Below are 20,049 nucleotides of genomic sequence, written 5' to 3'. Positions count from 1 at the left end.
TATGGTGTTTCTCCTGTAACGTGAAAGGTCTAGGATACATTTTAATATTATCTTATGTGATTATATATCGTGCTTTTCTATAAATGCCGTATTTCAGATGCCCAGGAAGCTAGTTTTAGTTTGAACCTGGCCAGTCACTATAACAATACTGGGTTATCCTAAATTATTTGTTATAAACTTTTTAAATATAATTTTAAATAAATATAACTATAGAAAACAAGCTAAGAATATAAATTATGCAAATAAAATAAAAATGTAAACAGAGGAAACTGACATATTATAATAAAGTATGAGGATATAAATACAGTTAGGCCAAGTATAAAGATCTATGAAAAAATTAAACATACCTTCAACATAATATGTAACAAAACACATCATTATCTATTAAGTATGTGGCAAATAGCGTAAACTTAGTGAACTTCAAATCCTGTAAATACGAAGTGAAAAGAAACATGTTTATAACTAATTTATTACAAAAGGAATAATATTAATAAACAAACCTCGAAAACCAACAAAGTAAGTGCATGCATTTACAAATTATAGATAATTCTGACGTATAGCAGGCATTCTGAATTCTTCAAAACTGCAACTTATTTTATGGAATCACAAAACAGCTGTTTACAATGAACTTGAAAATCAAGGCGTAACTTTATTGGTATAGCAGGCGAGACCCAACAATTTGGCTAGGATTCTGATACACCACAAACCACAAGTAAGACGATAAAATGTAGTTTATACAATATTTAATATTTAGAAGAATAGTCAGTTACTTTGTCATCATTAACCATAAAAATTGCCAAAGACTGCAACCATTTTATTTTCATTTATTGTGTTGTTTTTATCGCCAACATGCACTTCGTTTAAAATACATCAACAATGAACATTTGGTACGACCATGAACATAATTCCATTGACACACACTTACATTGTAACATTAATTTACATTGAAAATCGGCATTAGCACGAACATGTGTATTGTAATGTAGGCCTCCGGTTGGCAGTTAATTACAGTGTTGCTGACGTATGGCTCTGGCTAGTAACTGAAGAAGGCTCTGGCTGAACTCAAAGACTCCCCCTCTGCCCTGTACAAAGGATCCTAGCATTACACGATTTTAGAAAATATATTACACGTAATTGGCAATAGAAAGAACACGTTTGCCTAAGAAAGAACCTTTGAATTATTTAGAGTGACAACTCAGAACACTCACGAAGTATATTAATTCTTGTGGGATAGCAGGTTTAAATATATTCTGACAGAAAAAATTTAACCAGGATCCTCTAGAGTGACATTTTGGAATTAGAAAATGATTATCTTGTGATGATCACCATAGACTTTCTACATCTAAACATTTTTCAATCTATGTGCCAGTTAAAAAATGTGCTGTATTCAAGTGCTAATTGTGAACTCCTAATTGAATCCAAGCTCCTAGCTTCTACTTCATTAAATATACATGTTTAATTATTAATTATTTTATTTTTAATAATAGCATTTTAGTCGTAATTAACGTAAAAGTTATTTCGGTAACAAAAGTACAGTATAATTGTACTTTACATTTGGGCTACAACTTAATCTGGTTTACAATTTTATTACATTTGTTTATTACGTTTCCACATCATAAGAGGTTTCTAATCGAGCATATGAGAAAGTAATAGATCTCATGAAAAAGTTGTTAATTTAATATTCTCCAATAAATAGCATACAACTAGTTAACACAGTGCTACTAAATTGTTTTAATTTTACAAAACACAAAATAACCTAGGTATTTCAAAAGATCAAAATTTACATTAGCATAGATGTAATATCGAAGCTTAATTTATGGTCTAAGTTGTATGTAATATTTTTTGTTCCCCTGAACTACGTATAAACCAGATACAACTGCAACTAATGACTAAATAGTAGGTAAAAACTGTTGGTGAAAATAAAGTGTCTCCTTTATAATATTATATTCTTTCTTGTATATTAAAAAAAAAGACTATAATTTCATGTCAATGCGTACTTTATAATGCCATAAGAATGTTCAGTTTTGCGAAGCAGTATATATATATATATATTTTTTTTTTTTGCGTATTTCTGGCTGAAGCCGGCACAGTGTTCCATTTTTCGGTTAATTATTATATTTACTATTCAGGGTTATATTATATAAATCACAATTTGTTAATGAATTAATATTACATTTTTAAACAAGTAAAATATTGTAACAAAGTACTCTACAATACATTCTTATCTAATGGGTTATTGTTTCCACCAAATTTTTGTTGGAATTCATCTGTGTAACTTCTGCAGGATCAAACTCGCTCACTCCTTTGTAGAACCCATGTGCAGAGTCACTGGCCTTTAAACTTACAAGTTTTGTCAAACTATGCAGCATTGGTTATCATTGTTTTCAGTTTGTGTTTCGTAGTAGCACTGTCAGACACTTCAATTAATTGTTTTGTTTTGTTGTTATGATACACAGAAGCAGCAACCTTCAATTTGTCTGAAGCGACCATCTAAAATGAGCAAAGTGGGATAGTACTGGTCCTTCAGGAAGTCAATAATGCCACTACCCACTTCACATACAAACTAAACTGCTGTTTCAGCAGCAATTAGTTCATCTTCTCTCATGCTGTGAACTCCAACATCTTCACTTGTCATGAAAGTTACCACATTTCTTAGGTGGTCTGCAAGATATGCCACTGATTTGTACCATGACGACCACTTAGTTAGAACAGGCATAGGAAATAGTGGAATACATTGTCCTGGGTACTTACTGTCCAGAAACTTCCGGAAGAGATGCTTTCGTTTTTGAGTATTTAAGAAAGCAGATTTGACTTCGGCCACAACAAACTGCAACTCTGTCAGGTGCTTACCCAACACATTCAGCACTAAGTTTAGTTTGTGAGCGCAACACTGCACAGTCACAACACTGTCACGTAGAATACTGCTTAAAATATCAAAACATTTTATCATGTAACATGCTGAATCCGATACAAGGGCCACCATGTCATCGAATTGGATGTATTTTTTCAATGTATATAAAATAGCTCTGGAGCAGGTTTGGAATCTGCTAATAAAACGTGCACAGCACCTACAATTACTTCCACTGTAGCCAAAGGCTTTGTTATTTTAAAAATAACTACAAAAACACACTCATCACGTTTCTTGTGGTTTCATCACAATACACCACCACTTTTGCCCCAGAAGCTTACTCTTCATTTCTTGTTCTCTTTCAGCTTCCTCTTCATTTCTTGTTCTCTTTCAGCTTTCATGTCTGGAATATACTTTTCTCTAATCATCTTGGCACAAGAAATATCTCCAGCCCCTGCACCATTTATAAAAAAAATAATAATAATTTTACATTTCGAAGATTTTTGAAAAGTTACGTTGTAATATTCGAAGACAGGTAAAACCATGGTAATGGTTACTTTTTGTGGTCCCTTAACTCACGCGGTAATTTAGTTACTTTTCGTGGTCCTTTACACATAGCCTATACTAAAACTTCTTGGCCAGTTCTACAGATTACCCGATCACATCTGCTGCTTTATAATTACAAGAAATTAAATAAATTGCCCTAGACCAAAGACTTTAGAAACACTTTCGGTTTTAGATTATTGGGTCCAGGTCATATTCCTTCCTTGCTGAGATTCAGTACGTCTGCTGCTTTATAATTACTAGAGCCCGGATGTTAGTCAAAATGCCTTTTTTAAACTGAGTGTATGTATGAAAGACCTATTACAGATAAACACGTTTCCACACATTTGGGGACAATAGGCCCAATTTTTATTTTGCCTATTTTAGCTCCCGTTGCCTATTTTAAAGTTAAATGCCTTTTTTTTTTTTAGTCTTTTTACGTCGTTATTGTACATTTTGTATGTTTTTAATGCATTTAAAATAAACCACACATAAATTAACTTATATAAAAAACAAAGAACAGTTGTAAAAATTAAAAATATATATTCACCTCACACAAATATTTGCTGAAAATCTTATTCTCCAGCAATACATATGTTTCCAAGAAGTCGTAAACTTTTCTCCCTTACCGGTTTCATCTTTTATGTCACTTAACAAAGATGTTTGAACAGTATAACCCTCAGTGCTCAGGTCACTTCGGGGTTTACCAGTGAAAGAAAGGGGATGAGGGATGTATTAAAAGCAAGTCTCCAGATCCCATTACTGTTGTTGCTTGCACGCACAAGTCACGCGTACTTTGAAGCCTCTAATCCCTTCTCACACCTCTCTTTTTGAGACAATACACAGTCTGTTTTTCCCGATCTCTGAAAAAAAGTAGAGACAGTCCTTCTGAAATAAGTTGTTTTAAGTTTGCTCCAATCACTTCAGTAGAAATAGATCTTTTTCCTCCATATAAACATTCTCTCTGACAGGTGGTTCACAACAGTTGACAACTTAAAAAAGCATCTTGTTGTGACATGTAACCAAGAAAAGTGAGTACTGTATGGGATAGTTTGTCTATTTGTCTATTTTTGTCTGTTTCCATGAATAATAAATGCCTATTTCACTGCCTATTTTTACTATTTTTAATGCCTATATGCGTGCCTATTTTAACCAAAATAAATACCTAAACATCCGGGCTCTAATAATTACCATACATTAAATAAATTGCTCTGGATCAAAGACTTTAGAAGCACTTTCGGTTTTAGATTATTGGGTCCAGGTCATATTCATTCCTTGCTGAGATTCAGTACGTCTGCTGCTTTATAATTACCATACATTAAATAAATTGCCCTGGACCAAAGACTTTAAAAGCACTTTCGGTTTTAGATTATTTAGTCCAGGTCATATTCATTCCTAGTTGAGATTCAATACATCTGCTGCTTTATAATTACCATACATTAAATAAATTGCCCTGGACCAAAGACTTTAGAAACACTTTCGGTTTTATTCATTCCTTGTTGAGATTCAGTAAAATGTAGTAATACACACTTAAAGCAGCAGATGTGGTTGGCGTAATCTGCATAATTACCGTATTAAGCAGATATATGTGAGGAACCACAGGAAGTAGCCATTATCACAATCACACCCAATCCTATATCGAATATAACCTAAAATTAACACATTGTAAGCCCAACAACGCATACAGTATTTGAAAACTCGTAAATTTTATGCAAATTTTGTGAGCCATTGTTGAACAACGAAATTAAAGTAAAGAAAATGATGCGTAATCTTACCTTATACAAATTCATTCAAAAATGACTTCACATGTTCTCTTTCCAGCTTGGAAATTGGTATGTTCGCTTTTATAAAGGTCTCTGCAACACATTTTCCCAGATATTCGCAAGTTTTCTTTTTGTTTTGTGCACTACTAAAACAAATGGCAATAGAAGTCTGCACACGAGATTGTTGTCTTTCTTGTGAAACTTAATTGCTGATACATGTTTTACTGACTTCAAATGTTTCTCAACAGTATCTCTTCTTTTCCACGAGACCTGACAATTACAAAATTTACACATGACAGTACTTTTGTCTGTGCAGTAAAACCCATGCTTTTTATACTGGAAAGCTCTGTCCCTTGCAGATATTTTATTATTAGGCATTCTTGTAGCCTTACTTGCACCGGGACACAGCAACGTTCTTTCGCCTATGCACGACACTATAAACAAATAAAACACGCACACAAAACATGCTCCAAAATAATAATACCTGTAGAAAAAATGTTCACTGTTAATCTCTCAAAGCCTGCCAGAAATTGAGTCCTCATTCCCTGTGATAGCCATCAACCGATCGAGCTACATTTGTATTATTGTACATCTGTGAACACCTAAACTGGTACAACAAAGAAAAAACAATAAACCCAATTCAAAAGAAATTAAACCACTAAGGAATGACAAATCAAACTAATAAAGTCAAAAATAATCTAAAAACAGGAGCAAAATAATAACATAAAAATAATTAGATAAGAAAGGAAATCTATAATCTTGTACACATGGTGCATTATTAACCATACAGTTAAAATGTCAGCTGTCCATACTGGAGATTGAGGTTCAAATTCTGATGAACCCAAATGGATAGTGATAGTGATAATGTTTAGATCAAGTTTTCTTAGTGAATTCCTGTTTCCTCTACTAGAATTCCATCATGTGTCCTTTGCATGGTGCACTGTGAACATTGTCTGATGGAAAAATGATTCACAGCTTTGTTGCAAGAGGAGGATTCAACTGAAATTATAAGTAGGACGTGAATTGTTATGTTTTTACTACCCCCTCTCCCCCCCCCCCCCGTATTGGACATCTCTGGAACTTTGTATGACAGTTTATCACATGTTTATGAACAGAATTCCGAAGCTTTATCTATACTAATAATAAATCTGAATCTGTAACCGAAATTTTTCTGGTAATTTTCGCTTTTCCAAAAATAATTGGTGTTAACATGTATAATTAATCATCCTGAAACCGAAAATCGCTTTTTTGAAATTTTTGTCTGTCTGTCTGTCTGTCTGGATGTTTGTTACCTTTTCACTCGATAATGGCTGAACGGATTTTGATGAAAATTGGAATATAAATAAAGTTCGTTGTAACTTAGATTTTAGGCTATATGACATTCAAAATACTTTATTTAAAAGGGGGTTATAAGGGGGTCTGAATTAAATAAATAGAAATATCTCGCTTATTATTGATTTTTGAGAAAAATTTTACATAATAAAAATTTATTTAAAAATGATTTCCTGTAAGTTTTATTCCAAGCAAAATTGTGATAGGACTGATATTTAAGGATATACAAGACTTTTAAAATAACAATATAATACATTTCCACCGCCACCTCAGATTATATTGTCGTTGTTCTGTAACTTCTATGTGCAAAATATAACATTTTTCAGTAGGAAGAAAAAACAGATTTATTCATTCTATGGCAGTGGTACATAGGAGATCGTGAAATCTTACATTTTCGAAAGAAAGAAATATAATTAGATATAGGAGATTGTATTATTTGCTATATGCTGTATAACTATTTAAGTTATTTAATAGAGCAAAAATCTGAAAATCGATGTCACATAGGAGTTATTGGAGGAACAACGTCAATGGCTATAATGAAATAAAAACAAATGACTGTCTATTTAAGGCGTCCTTGACGTTTATCAATATTAATATACAGAGAATACTAGTGTGTTTGTATGAAGTAATCTCAGAAGCTAATTTGGATAATTCCTTCACTATTTGAAATTTGTAGTTTCTCTAGAAGGATGTAATACTACATATGAGGAGTGAGGTAAGATGAAAATAGATCTTTACGCACAGAAAACTTGATATTCTGTCGAAATATTGTATAACTTGATTATTGCAACTTTATTTGGTCCACATAAAATACTGTAATTTTATACATTTAAATTTCTTTTTGTTCACAGAACACAATAGTTAAGAGTTTTTGTAGTAAAGATGAATATTTTTAAAGGACCATACAGCCCATAATAAATAAGCATTTTACCGTAGAGCTCACTGGAGCTGAGTTATTTTAAAAGGTATCACAAAATGGCATTCCTGCACTCATAATTTACCCATATTCGTTTCCTGTGTTTCTTAAAATAATATTTATGAAGAGTACCTCATTTTTTTATTTGCATAAACAATGATATACAACTGAGCGAGTTGGCTCAGATGGTAGCGTTTGAGACATGCATTCGGGAGGTCCCGGGTACAAACCCCATGGCCGACCAACCTGACTGGGGTTTTTCATGATTTGCTTTAGTCATGAGGCAAATGCTGGATTGGAAAGATACTTGTCATGATTTATCACCACCTCAATTACCAGTACCAAAAAATTTAATCAAAGTCTATAATCAGTTTCATGAACACAAGCCATCTACAACACACGATAGAAATAGGAACTCAACAAGAGTAAAAACGGCCTACTGATATACCCACACATTCTAAACACGCGACATGACCACAGGTGTTAAGGCGTGAATAAAATAAACTTAAAAAATATATATGCATAGTAAGGTTAACATAAAAATTATCTTCGTACACAATCAACTGTATTAATTTGGAGTGATTTATTAAAGGATGCATTCAAGACTAATTTAGAAAAATGTTAAACGAATTATCCTTGCACCAAAAACTGATGTTCTCTGAACCAAATGATCATATTTTAATTATTTGCATGTAATAACAATTAAGAAACATGTTAAGGGAATTATCATTGCACCAAATGAGTGCTCTCTGGACCGAAATGATCGCATTTCAATTATTTAAATACAATTTAAATTAAGTAACATATTAAACAATTTATCCGTCTATCAAACACGAATGTTATCTGGACCAGATGTCCTATTTTAATTATGTAATACTTTATATTTATTTCTAACAAGTGCAGCGGAGCGCACGGGTACAGCTAGTTTCACATAAAAATGCATATTTAGGACATTGCAACATAAGACCACATATTTTGACGAAAATACATAAAATGCAAATATTTCGGGTTTTCTTCATGTTTAAATGGCATTTTCAAATGGGAATATATGTAAATCACATTTATAAATGAAAATGCATAAAAATTACATATTTTGGGCCCCTGTCTAACTTGGTGAAAACTGTATGTCATATGCTGAAAACCTGTGTCCGAAACAGTTTGCTTCATTGAAGTATGTTGAATGTACAGCTTGCAATATGGAATGAACATTTTGTGCTTTAAGGTTTTATTTTGTGAGAATTGGCAATCATACACAACCGAAAATTTGAGAATGGTCTTCACAATGCACTATGACACCCAGATATAAAGGTAACTTATGCAAATTCACTAATTTCGTCATCATTATTCATGTTTTTAGCACATTTTCGGATTTACAGCATTTATTTGTGTAAATATTCCCAATATTTTTGGCACATAAAAATCTTAGTCCTAATTATCAGTCAATAAAAGCAAAGACTTGGCCACATTAAAAATAAATTATAAATAAAATGAACATACATTGCTTGTAGTTATTAGAGTAGTATAAGTAGAGATGAGGGAACTATGGTGATGTAATTTGTAGTAGTTATTGCCATTTTACAAGGATATACATTATCTTGTTTAATGTAACTTCAAAATTCAGTGTAGGTGTTATTTGATAGTGGTACTAATACACAGAATAATAACTATTGATTTTGTTCCAGGTTTCTGATAATTCTAGTTCAAACAATCCAGAGTCTGCCAGCACCCCATATCCTGCAGAAACACCCAAAGATTCAGGTCTTCTGGAAGCATCTTTTCTGGATTTACATGTCCAGACTCGAGGATTGAGTTCTGGTACCGGATGTCAACATATTAAACCTGATGATGATATTTCAGTTGTAGATGAATATTTGGTTTTAAGTTTGCCATCTAGTCAAAGAGTGAGAACTCTGTCTCGAGATGAATCAGTTTTATGTAAGTATCACATAGATTCATGGCTGGTTTCACCAAGCTTCTTAAATCAGCACAAACTTCTTTTCAACAAACTGGTTGTTTAATTTCAACGAGATCTTAAAAGTTGACTGTTTCACCATGTCTTGTTTCTTTAAAATTAACGTACATTTACTAACATACTTGTATCTTGCATGTTATATTTCTCATATGACCAAGGCTTCGAAACCGCTAATTTCATTGGTTACATATGATCACGGTCGACTTTGTTTTGTTTGGCATGAGGAAACAATGATAGACAAACGGGTAAGGTAAGAGGCAGTAATTTCAAGAACATCTCAAAGTTCTAGTTCTTGATACTGTATTCTTTCTAAATACAGCATGTTGTCATAAGAACAAAAAGACAGATGGATTAACGTTAATAAGGAAAAGATTTGGGTAATATGTAAAAAAGAATTAAATAGTTTTCCAAATGTAAATAGGAAAAATGTAGACGAGTTAAATGGTAATTTCAAAAGTAAATGCAAGAAGAATTTTGTGGATGATAAGGTGGATAGATTTAGAATTGATGACACAATTTTATTATATACATAGCATTCTCAGCTGTTGTTCTTAGGCCTAACCTTAGGATGGGAAATCGCCTCTTCCATAAATTTCATATTACTTTTCCACTGTATTTCATGCAGATTTATGCACCTTGCAACAATTCTGCCCTGCTTGTGTGGCAGGATTCAGGAGAGGTGTCATTAAATTGAATTTTAAGGGGTATTCATTGTCTCCTAATAGTAAACCTCTTTGCACCCCATTTCAAAAGGCATCCTCCTCTTACATCTTTGGAATGTGCTATCATGTACTGATTCTGGCCATCTATTTACAATGTCGCTAAAACTAGTACTGATGTAGTTCTGATGATTTCGGAAGTGAACGTGGATTTTTTTGTGGAGATGCATTGATCGTATATGCAAGGCATAACAAAAATCTAAACTAACCAAACCTAACCTGTTGTATGTGCAAAGTGTATAAGTGGAGTACGAAGGAAACTACCTCAGTCCTAATTTAGCCACAATTTCTCTATGTGGAGCTTTGAATATTGAATGAAAAATAGGATCTTCTATTGTAGAATCTTTCGTCCATATATAGGCCTATTATAAAAATAATGAATGTATTGTGGTCGTAATGTTGATAGTACGTCTGATTCTTTATTCAAATATCTAGATAATATATCCCCTTCGTATCACTAATTACTATTTTAAAACTTCCTGTAACATAAAATATTAAAGCGAGAAAAATCTGTTGAAGCGTTAAGTGGGTGATTCCTGTCGTATTCTAACCTGTATTCAGTTTCTTCTATAATCATTCTTACTAATTTCCTTAATGTGTATCTTTCGTGGAATTCTTTATCACTTAAATCTTCAAAATCATTATTCCGAATGTTATTACCACATATAAGTTCGCCATTATGTTTAAGTTCTAAATAAAGAATTTCAGCATCGAATATGTCTCCCATGTTATTGACTTTTTAACGCATCATTGCTGTTTTAACGTGACGAATAGGTCTTTATAAATTAATGATGAATTTAAAGATGCATTAGGAATAAGGTTGCTTGGTGAAACACAAAAAATTACTATCATACCATTAAATTATGAAGGTTGGTGAAACCAGTCTATAGACATAAGAATTCACTGTGTAATGTGTTTAAAAAGTCTAATCTAGAAGTAATTTGTGAAGTTTTGGGGAAGCTATGGAAAATGCTACTCCAGCAATATTATAAGAGGACACTGCATGATTGTAATGTGTATAGACTGCCCATTCAGTTGAAAGTGTAAGTCAGAATTAATATCTTTGTCAGAAGCTTTATATATAAATGATGTACCAATTCTCTGAATATTATGAGTTTCAAAATGACTGTAAACAGAAATAAGTTAAAAATTATTTTACATTTAGTTCAAGATAATTACATTGGGAACTAATTTAGGAAAATGTTTATTGTATTTATCTGATACACATATATGCTTTCTTTGTAACATTTTTGTATGAGAAGACTTCTTTTTAGCATTCTATAAATGCGTAATTTGTAAATTACATTTGAGTTCGAAATGTTGTAACTGGAGCAGACATTTTCATTTTTATCTATTTGTTTTTACTTACTGGTACAACTTTTTATTTCTGTCAATAACTTATCTTTAATGGAGTTTTATTATTGTTTTTGGACTAATGTTTATGCTCAGTGTCGAGCATCATGAGATAGTGCTTGATATGAGCGAAAAGATTAGTCCGAAAAAAGTATAAAATTGTATTAAAGATAAGTTATTGGCAGAAATAAAAACTTGTAAGTAAAATCATTTAACCTATCGGAACCACAATGCCAATCAAACTATTTGTTGTTATTTTGCTCCCTCCACTCTGTTATATTATGTTTATCTTTGTTGGTATGATTCATCATTCTAGGTTTTTTTTTGGGGGGGGGGGGACAGACACAAAACATCTGGAAGTGCATCTCAATGGAAATTATATTTTTCGAACATTTATTGGAAAATTTTACTTATGCATGGACCAAGAATTTCTTGGGTAGACAGTTGAGTAAGAAATGTAAAACGTTTTGAATAAAAGAGGTAAAAATCTTGTGTTGCACAAGCTTTTCTACTTAAGATATACTATTTTTTATGTTGTTCACTTTTTACTATACTGATATTTATGTATCAGAATAATACAATCATTTACAGAAATTGAAAAAAAAAACAGTTCAATTCTTATTTGAATTATTTTAGTAAACATTTCAGGAAAGTATTTCAAGATTTGTCATACAAAAGAAACAACATTTACGAGAAGGGAATAGGTGCTAAAAGCTTATCGTATAAACAATAAGCAATACCCTCACTGTGGTATAAATAATGCTGCTGGGTTTGAAAGTGGTAGCCAATTGTAGCTGATGATGAAAATTTGTGTTTGCTGTGTTATTGACAAAGAGGCAGTGCTTGCTTTTTAAACATACGTCCAAATTAATGGTCTCACCAGCAAGCGCTCTTCACTAGATTCATTCTCTTGTCTTTGTGACCCAGCTCTCTTCTCTGTTAGATTTCAGTGTTGTGAACAAGCCTCAAAACAATTCTAACCAACACCATATCCACTCAAGTATATACTCTGTGTGATTTTTAACTATAAGTACCTTAAAATATCCATTCTATGCTTATGAGAAAAAGAAATTGCTTACAATCAACATAGATCCAAATTTCATGATTTTCCAACAACCTACACGGGCTTCATGTTATGGGGAAATTGTGTGTGTATGTGTGCTTGCATGTGTATGCATTTGGCCATTGTCCTTCGAAACTATGGCTTTGAGGTATATGAAGAAATGCATTGTATGGCTGTGGCAGCACTTGCAAATATCTATGAGTCAACAATTCCATTCTTTCTAGAGTCATACACCCTAAAAAAATTATGGTTACAGGTCTGTATCTCGGAGGTAGAAAGTCCATTCATAAGTTCTTTGTGAGCTGAAGGGAAAAATATGAATTAAATAAACAGCTGCAAGATAATACTATTCTCACTATTATGAAATAACGATTTTCCTGTATTTCAGCACCATCTACCGGTATATGGAGCACATAACATTTAAATTTAATTTAAGTTATGAACCAGTATAATCACAAACAAACTAATTTTATTTAATTTGTGCATTATTCTGTGTTTTTTGGCAATCTCAATAGAGTCAGATTGTACTGAATTAAATATGCCAGTGTCTGATGTCTTAGCCATATATATTTTGTTTTAAATGCTCAAGATGAAGTATAACCCTCTTTATCCAAACTGAAGGAGGTGGAGTCATTTCAGATACCTTTTTTTTTTTTTTTGGTGAAAGGAATATATGACGGTATTAATACATGTAAAGCAAAAGCATACACTTTAAATATATAGCAAATTATGCCCAAAAATCAAATAATGTTTCTGCTTGGCCGAAATATCTGACAAAAGAAGAGCAGTATTTTACATGTAATTACGAACTTATTTTCCATCATAATGGAAAAATGCAATAATAATCCCAATCCTGAAACCTTGTAAAGATAAATTGGACCCCAAAGCATACCGACCAATCTCAATAACCTCTCATCTTTTGAAATCATTAGAACGTATTATACAACGAAGACTAACTTGAAGAATCGAAAATTTCAAAACTACTTAGTCAATTTCAATTTGGTTTTAGACCATCAAGTGGCACAACCGAAGCATTGTTATATATGAATGAATGAATATTAGCCATGTTGTCCAATGTTGGGCACAGGCCTCCTGTGATGTGGTTAGAACTCCCTTGACAGGGATGGCTTAAGTGTACTCGCTTGGTAAGCCAATCCAGGCGAGCTTGTCGTGTATACTACTTTTGTGACATGGTTAATAACCCTGTTAGACTTTAACTAGTCTCAGCACTCTGTTCCTTGTCCATTTTTTTTTTTGCACTACTCACATTATACTAACACTAGCATTTTGACAAACACTGATTGCTATTTACACTATTTAACTGACACTTTCTCAACATTGACTTTACTATTTACAAAACTTATCTCTCACTTTCACTAAAACTGACTTTACTATTTACAATCTTGTGGATTCCGATCAATTACAGTCTTCTCAAAAGCCAGATGGAGCTATTGAGAAGACTGCAATTGATTGGAATCCACAAGGAGTAAGGAAGAGAGGACGGCCTAGAAAAACATGGAAACGATCAATAGAGGAGGAAGTAGAGAGATGTGGGAAAAGCTGGAAAGAGGTGAAATGGTTGGCTGGTGACAGAGTACGCTGGAGGAACCTTACTGCTGCCCTATGTTCCACCTAGGAACAATAGGATATAAGGAGGAGGAGGAGGAGAAAAGAAACAGAATCTTGCATATTATGGCAATTTGAAGAAAGAAGAAATGAGGGTGTTAATTAGGAAGAGCAAAAAGAGAGTGCAAATCTGGAGGAAAACATAATAGATGGAATGTTGATAAGGAGTGGTAGGAATATTCTTTGAGACAGATTTGCTATGTTGAGAAGAGATTATAGAGATGCCCATGATTGTTACGAGAAATGGTTCTGTTATTGATGTACATCGTTGTAGTTTGAGTTTCGAAATGAAATGTTCACTTACATTAATACTTAGTACTACATATTAATACAGTTACAATAGTTACAATGTAGGGAACACTGAGTGGTGTTGGTATAGCGCTGGCCTTCTGTGGCCAAGGTTGCAGGTTTGATCTCAGCCCAGGTCAATGGCATTTAAGTGTGCTTCAATGCTACAGGCTCATGTCACTAGATTTAGTGGCATGTAAAAGAACTCCTGCGGGACAAAATTCCATCACACTGGTGACGCTGATATAACCTCGCCAGTTGCGAGCGTCGTTAAATAAGCCACAATTTTTTGACAAATTTACTATCACACTATCACTGGGAGTATGTTCCATTCCTACAGTATAGTTATAATCTTCATGGATTCATAATCAACTCAAAAAACGCAAATGAATGAGATTTGCATAACATTGTGCTGCTCACATTTAGAAAAGACCTGCATGGCAATACATTTCTGTAGCATAGAATAGAGAGAATGATCATGCTTATTAAGAATTATTGTATCTTTATACTTATATATATATATATATATATATAGGGGATTATTCCTGTGTTCGTCCATGGTCTGGAATTTAGGTTAAGTTTAGATTTAAGACCTCTCCTGGCACTACATTATCATCATCCTATCACATTGGGGTAATGTAACTCCGCCTTCCAGGCGCCCCAACCTCAGAAGTGGGTTACAATTAAGCCACAGCCAGGAGAGAAGACCAGAAATGTCGAAAAGACAACCTGGTGGCATTGGATAAAAAAAAACAATATCTTAACACTGATTACGTTATCTATTTACAATGACCTTCCCTAGTTCTTTCCACAAAACTCTGTTCTTTGCTGTCCTCGACCATTGTTTCCCCGCCTCTTTGGTAAACATGTCAGACCATCTGAGCCGTGGTCTTCCCTGTCCTCTCTTTCCGATATAAGGGTCCCACATCGTGACTGCATGGGTCCATCTTGTCTGGTGTAGTCTCGCTACATGTCCCCCCCCCCCCCCCAAGTCCACTTCACTGCCGTGGCTTGTTCTGCTGCATCAGTAGTGTTCGTCAGTCTTTGTAGTGTTTCGTTTGTCATTCTGTCTCGAAGCGTGATGCCCAGTATTTTTCTTTGCATCTTCCTCTGGCATGTTTGTATATTTGAGCTTTGTTTCTCGGACAATGTCCCAGTTTGGCAGCCATATACCAAAACTGGGATTATACATGTCTCTAATGCCTCGAAGTTGAGATTGCGGTTGATTGTCTTGTCTATCCATATGAACTTCAGGCTCCAGAACGCCTTCCATTCTTCTGATTGTCTTGTCCATCCATATGAACTTCAGGCTCCAGAATGCCTTCCATTCTTCTATTGATCTCTCTGTGGTTTCTTTGTGTGAAGGTAACTAATTGACCCAAAAACACATATTCAGAGATATACTGCAATTCTGTGTCGCCTACTCTGATTGGAATCTCCTGTGCTTTCGTCATCGCTTTTGTTTTCATGTTGTTCATGGTCAGTCCAGTATACGTACTTTTGATATTTAGTTCCTCAATCATGTTTTGCAGTTCTGTTGCTGAGTCAGTGAATAAGACGATGTCATCTGTGAACCTTAGATGAGATAGTCTTCTGCCATTGATATTTACCCCACGTTTCTCCCAATCCAAGTTTCGAAATCTCTCCTCAAATGTTGATGTAAAGAGTTTCGGTGATATGGGATCGCCCTGCTTTATGCCTCTTTCTAGGATAAAGGGTTTGCCTTTTCTCCCTGCTTTTATTTGCGCGTAACTTTGGTTGTAGATCTGAGATAGGATCTTGATGTATTTGTTTTCAATCCCTTGTTTAGTCAAAGCTTGCAAGACATTTGTATGTTCAACCAAGTCAAAAGCTTTGTTGTAATGAATGAATGCTACGTACAGTCTCAGGTTGAACTTGGTTGACTTCTCAAGTATCTGATTCACAGTCTGGAGATGATCCGCCGTACTGTATCCCGTGCGGAAACTCGCTTGTTCAGGCAGTTGATTCTCGTCTAAGATCTTTGTTAGTCGCTTAGTTAGTATCTTGGAGAACAGTTTGTATAGATTAGTTAGTAGACTGATAGGTCTGTAGTTATTTAGGTCTTCTTTCGTTCCCTTTTTATGACTCAAGATATATATTCTAGATTCATTAATGGAAAAAATACTATAGCCATTATGATAGACTTTGAAAGTGCTTTTGACACTGTTCCTCATAAATCCATACAATTGCAATGCATGAAAATTGGACTGAAAGACAGAATACTGAAATTCTTACATTTTTTTCTTACTGAAAGAACAATCCAAACCTCAGTAAACAATCATTTATCGTCTTCTCAAAGGATCACCAGTGGTATACCGCAAGGATCTGTACTTACTCCAACCCTCTTCAATATCATGTTACATAGCCTACCTGATGTTATTCCTTCTGACGTAAAAATATGTATTTATGCTGATGATGTTTCAATATGGGCTACCAATAAAGACCCAGACAGAGCTTTAAAATATATTCAGATAGCCATAAATAATATAAACACTTTGGCAAGTAAGTGGAAATTATCTATATCTCACTCAAAAACCGAATACACCGTATTTACAAGAAAATATAGTCTGAAAAACTATAAACCTCCCATTTTCATCAACAATATGCAAATCCCATATAATCCAACTCCAAAAGTTCTCGGCATTATTTTTGATGAAAAGCTCCTATGGCACGCACATATCAATCATATAATTACACGATGTGTGCCTAGACTTAATCTTTTAAAAATTGTTGCAAATAAAAAATGGGGATCTGATATCATAACAATGAGAACGTTTTATATAGCGTATATAAGATCCATATTATTATATGGGTGTGAAGTTTGGGGAGGTACATCAAAGACTCACCTGAAGAAAATTACTACATTCCAAAACGCTGCATTAAAACTGTGTTTGGGAGTGCCTAAAACCACCTCAACATGTGCAATAGAAATTGAATGTAATGTCCAATCTGTTTGGTTATATATACGTGAGAAAATTCTTAAAATTCACCTTAAGTTTCAGTCTTGTCAAGACGTATGTTTTTTTAAAATAACGGATCACAAATTCAGCAAGTTTTATAATATACAAATGGAAGATGTTCCTTTAAATTTAACCTGTTTAACAATGGAACAAAGTTTAGCTGTCAATGAATGTGGAAAAGGTCAAAGTTTTATATTAGTATCCCTGGCGATTATATTAAGAATGATGCACCACATGTTTTAAAATCTAGTGCCATGGAACTAATCTGTAACAAATATGAAAATTTTCTTCATATCTTTACTGATGGGTCTCGGAATCCTGATGATGGACTTTCAGTGTATTATATCCCAAAATATAACGAGAAATATTATATATCATGTTCATCTCCCTCTAGTCTCGAAACAGAACTACTGGCCATAGAGACAGCTCTTTTACATGTCTCTTCCTTATCTGATATACTTGTATCTCTTTTTAATGACTCGATGGGAGCTATTCTAAATATCATGAAATATACTCCAACTTCCTATGCACAAATTACAATTTCTATACAGAAAATATTAAATAAACTAAATTTTCAAAAAGAAATAGTATTCCAATGGATGCGGTATTGCTGGAAATGAGATTGTTGATAATATTGCCAAACAGGCAACATCTTTGGGGCCCAAACCTATGCAAACAACTTCTTTAACCTGCGCATATTCTGCAGTTAATTCTCATTTAACAAATTTATGGGTCGAATTATGGCTTTCTTCTGATAAAGGCAAAGTTCTTCAAAACATACAAAAGAAATCTAATGATTTACAAATGTTCCACAACCCAGACACATACAAACTTTCTTAGCAAGAGCCAGGACAGGCTATATTATCACTCAGAAGTATCTTCACCACTTCAATCTTGTTGACTCTAGTAGTTGTTGCTGGTGCAACAATAACGAAGAAGATTTGAAACATATCCTCTTAAACTGCCCTGTCACAAACATCCATAGATCTAATCTAAAATCTGCAATCCCTGTAACCTTGGACAATTTTCTCCAATTTATACTGAATACATCTCATCTTTGGAATGTGGCTGCTGAAATATACAACCAGCATCGTGCTTTTTACCCATCATTTGTAAGTAGAGAAAATTCATAGTGAAACGTAGTGGAACACTTGTTGTCAGCAAATAGCTGGATACACCACGAAGATAGATAGAAATATATAGCATACTCTATGAAGGTTATTTCACAGACAGCAGATTTTTGGTCCCAATATGGAATGCTAGGTGTACATCAGTTGCAGGGAGGTCATTGAACTCATTGCTATGCTCTCTCTGTATGTCAAGAGACATGATGTCTTGTCGCTGTGTAGGGACCGAAAATCTGCTGTCTGGTAATCAGTGATTTTTTTTTTTGCAATGCTTACTGGGCAGCTGTATCATGGCAGTGTTTGATGAGCAGGACATCATCTGTGTAGATTCATTGCTTTTTTCAACGAAACTTAAGAAATCACAAAAGTGAATAGGCCTACACGCAGTATGAATTATCGCGTCATTCACCCAGTAACTAGTTGCACAATTCTTGGGATAGAGGGTAGGTGGAACAAAGGTATGTAAACAAAGAATAACCTTAACTTGATGAGACCAATGTATACCTGCTAGATGCTACGAACACAAAACAAGTGAACTGAGAGTGTGAAGAAGAAATTTTTATACCTACTGCATTCCTTAAAGACTCTCTCCGATTAAAAATCATGTACATTTGGTTCTCAAATTCTTATCTACCGAATCAATCAATGAATCTTAATGTATCCAGCTGTTTGCTGACACAACATAAAGTCCACTGTAGTCTATTCAGTTGTTGTTTTTCACGAGAAATGAGAGATATATTGACTGGTGTTCATTATAGATGCCTGTTGCTAGTAGCCAGAGTTGAGGTGTAGTCAATATGTACTGCAGGGCTGTGTCTTCTGCAACTGGTACTTACTGATGATTTTAATTTACTTCTTTTGTGGTTTATGAATGGACAGTATAGAAGAATGTGTTCCAGATCTTCATCATGATTATTACACCACAGACAAATAGGATTATCAGAAATGTGAATCTCAGCTAATTAGCTGCGACAACAATCTCAGTGTACTTGTTGCCTGCAATATGATACAGTTGCTTTCGTAATGACTGGAAAATTTTAATAGGCAATCTCTTCTAATTGTGAAACACTCTACCTCCCTGTACCTAAATGGAGAAGATTCAAATTTGGCCTCTCTGGAGTAAGATACTTTTTATAGACTTTTAAAACCAAATCAGTCCTGCAGTCAGATCAGTTTGAGGCCAAAAGTGAGATGAGCAATTTCAGTGTGTTAGTGATAAAATCTGGATAGCAGGTGAGGGACAATATAACAGTAGGCCTACGGGTTTCATTGTCAACTAAATTACATATACTGTGATGGACATTATGATGAATAGAGTTCTCAACTTTATTGTAATTAAAAAAGGCCTAATTTCTGGAAAGTTAGAAAAACCAGCATGTTAGTCTTTGCTTACTCGGCAGATTTGAAAAGGCCTAAATATTGATCTATTCCTCTCAGGCAGATACCGTAGAATCAGAAAAATGTTACATATCACTTTTCCTAACATAACACTCGAATTTTATATCTGGCATATGGCAA

The 20,049-nt window shown here is 34.0% G+C and overlaps 1 protein-coding gene across 3 annotated transcripts in view; it reads left to right on the top strand.

Moving 5' to 3' along the window:
* The window catches only part of PolZ1 (DNA polymerase zeta catalytic subunit), a 303,982-nt gene that overhangs the window by 61,873 nt on the left and 222,060 nt on the right, over positions 1-20,049 (top strand). For all 3 annotated transcript variants that reach the window (XR_011333618.1, XM_069833727.1, XM_069833728.1), the window contains exon 8: positions 9,085-9,337. Coding sequence is in view for 2 of the 3 variants with exons in the window: in XM_069833727.1 (XP_069689828.1) it covers positions 9,085-9,337 (253 nt within the window). In the remaining variant the exon portion in view is untranslated. The remainder of the gene's footprint in view (positions 1-9,084; positions 9,338-20,049) is intronic.

This window comes from Periplaneta americana, chromosome 8 (genome assembly GCF_040183065.1).
Source record: "Periplaneta americana isolate PAMFEO1 chromosome 8, P.americana_PAMFEO1_priV1, whole genome shotgun sequence".
Classification (NCBI taxonomy): domain Eukaryota; kingdom Metazoa; phylum Arthropoda; class Insecta; order Blattodea; family Blattidae; genus Periplaneta; species Periplaneta americana.
This window is presented reverse-complemented; position numbering and strand designations above follow the sequence as displayed.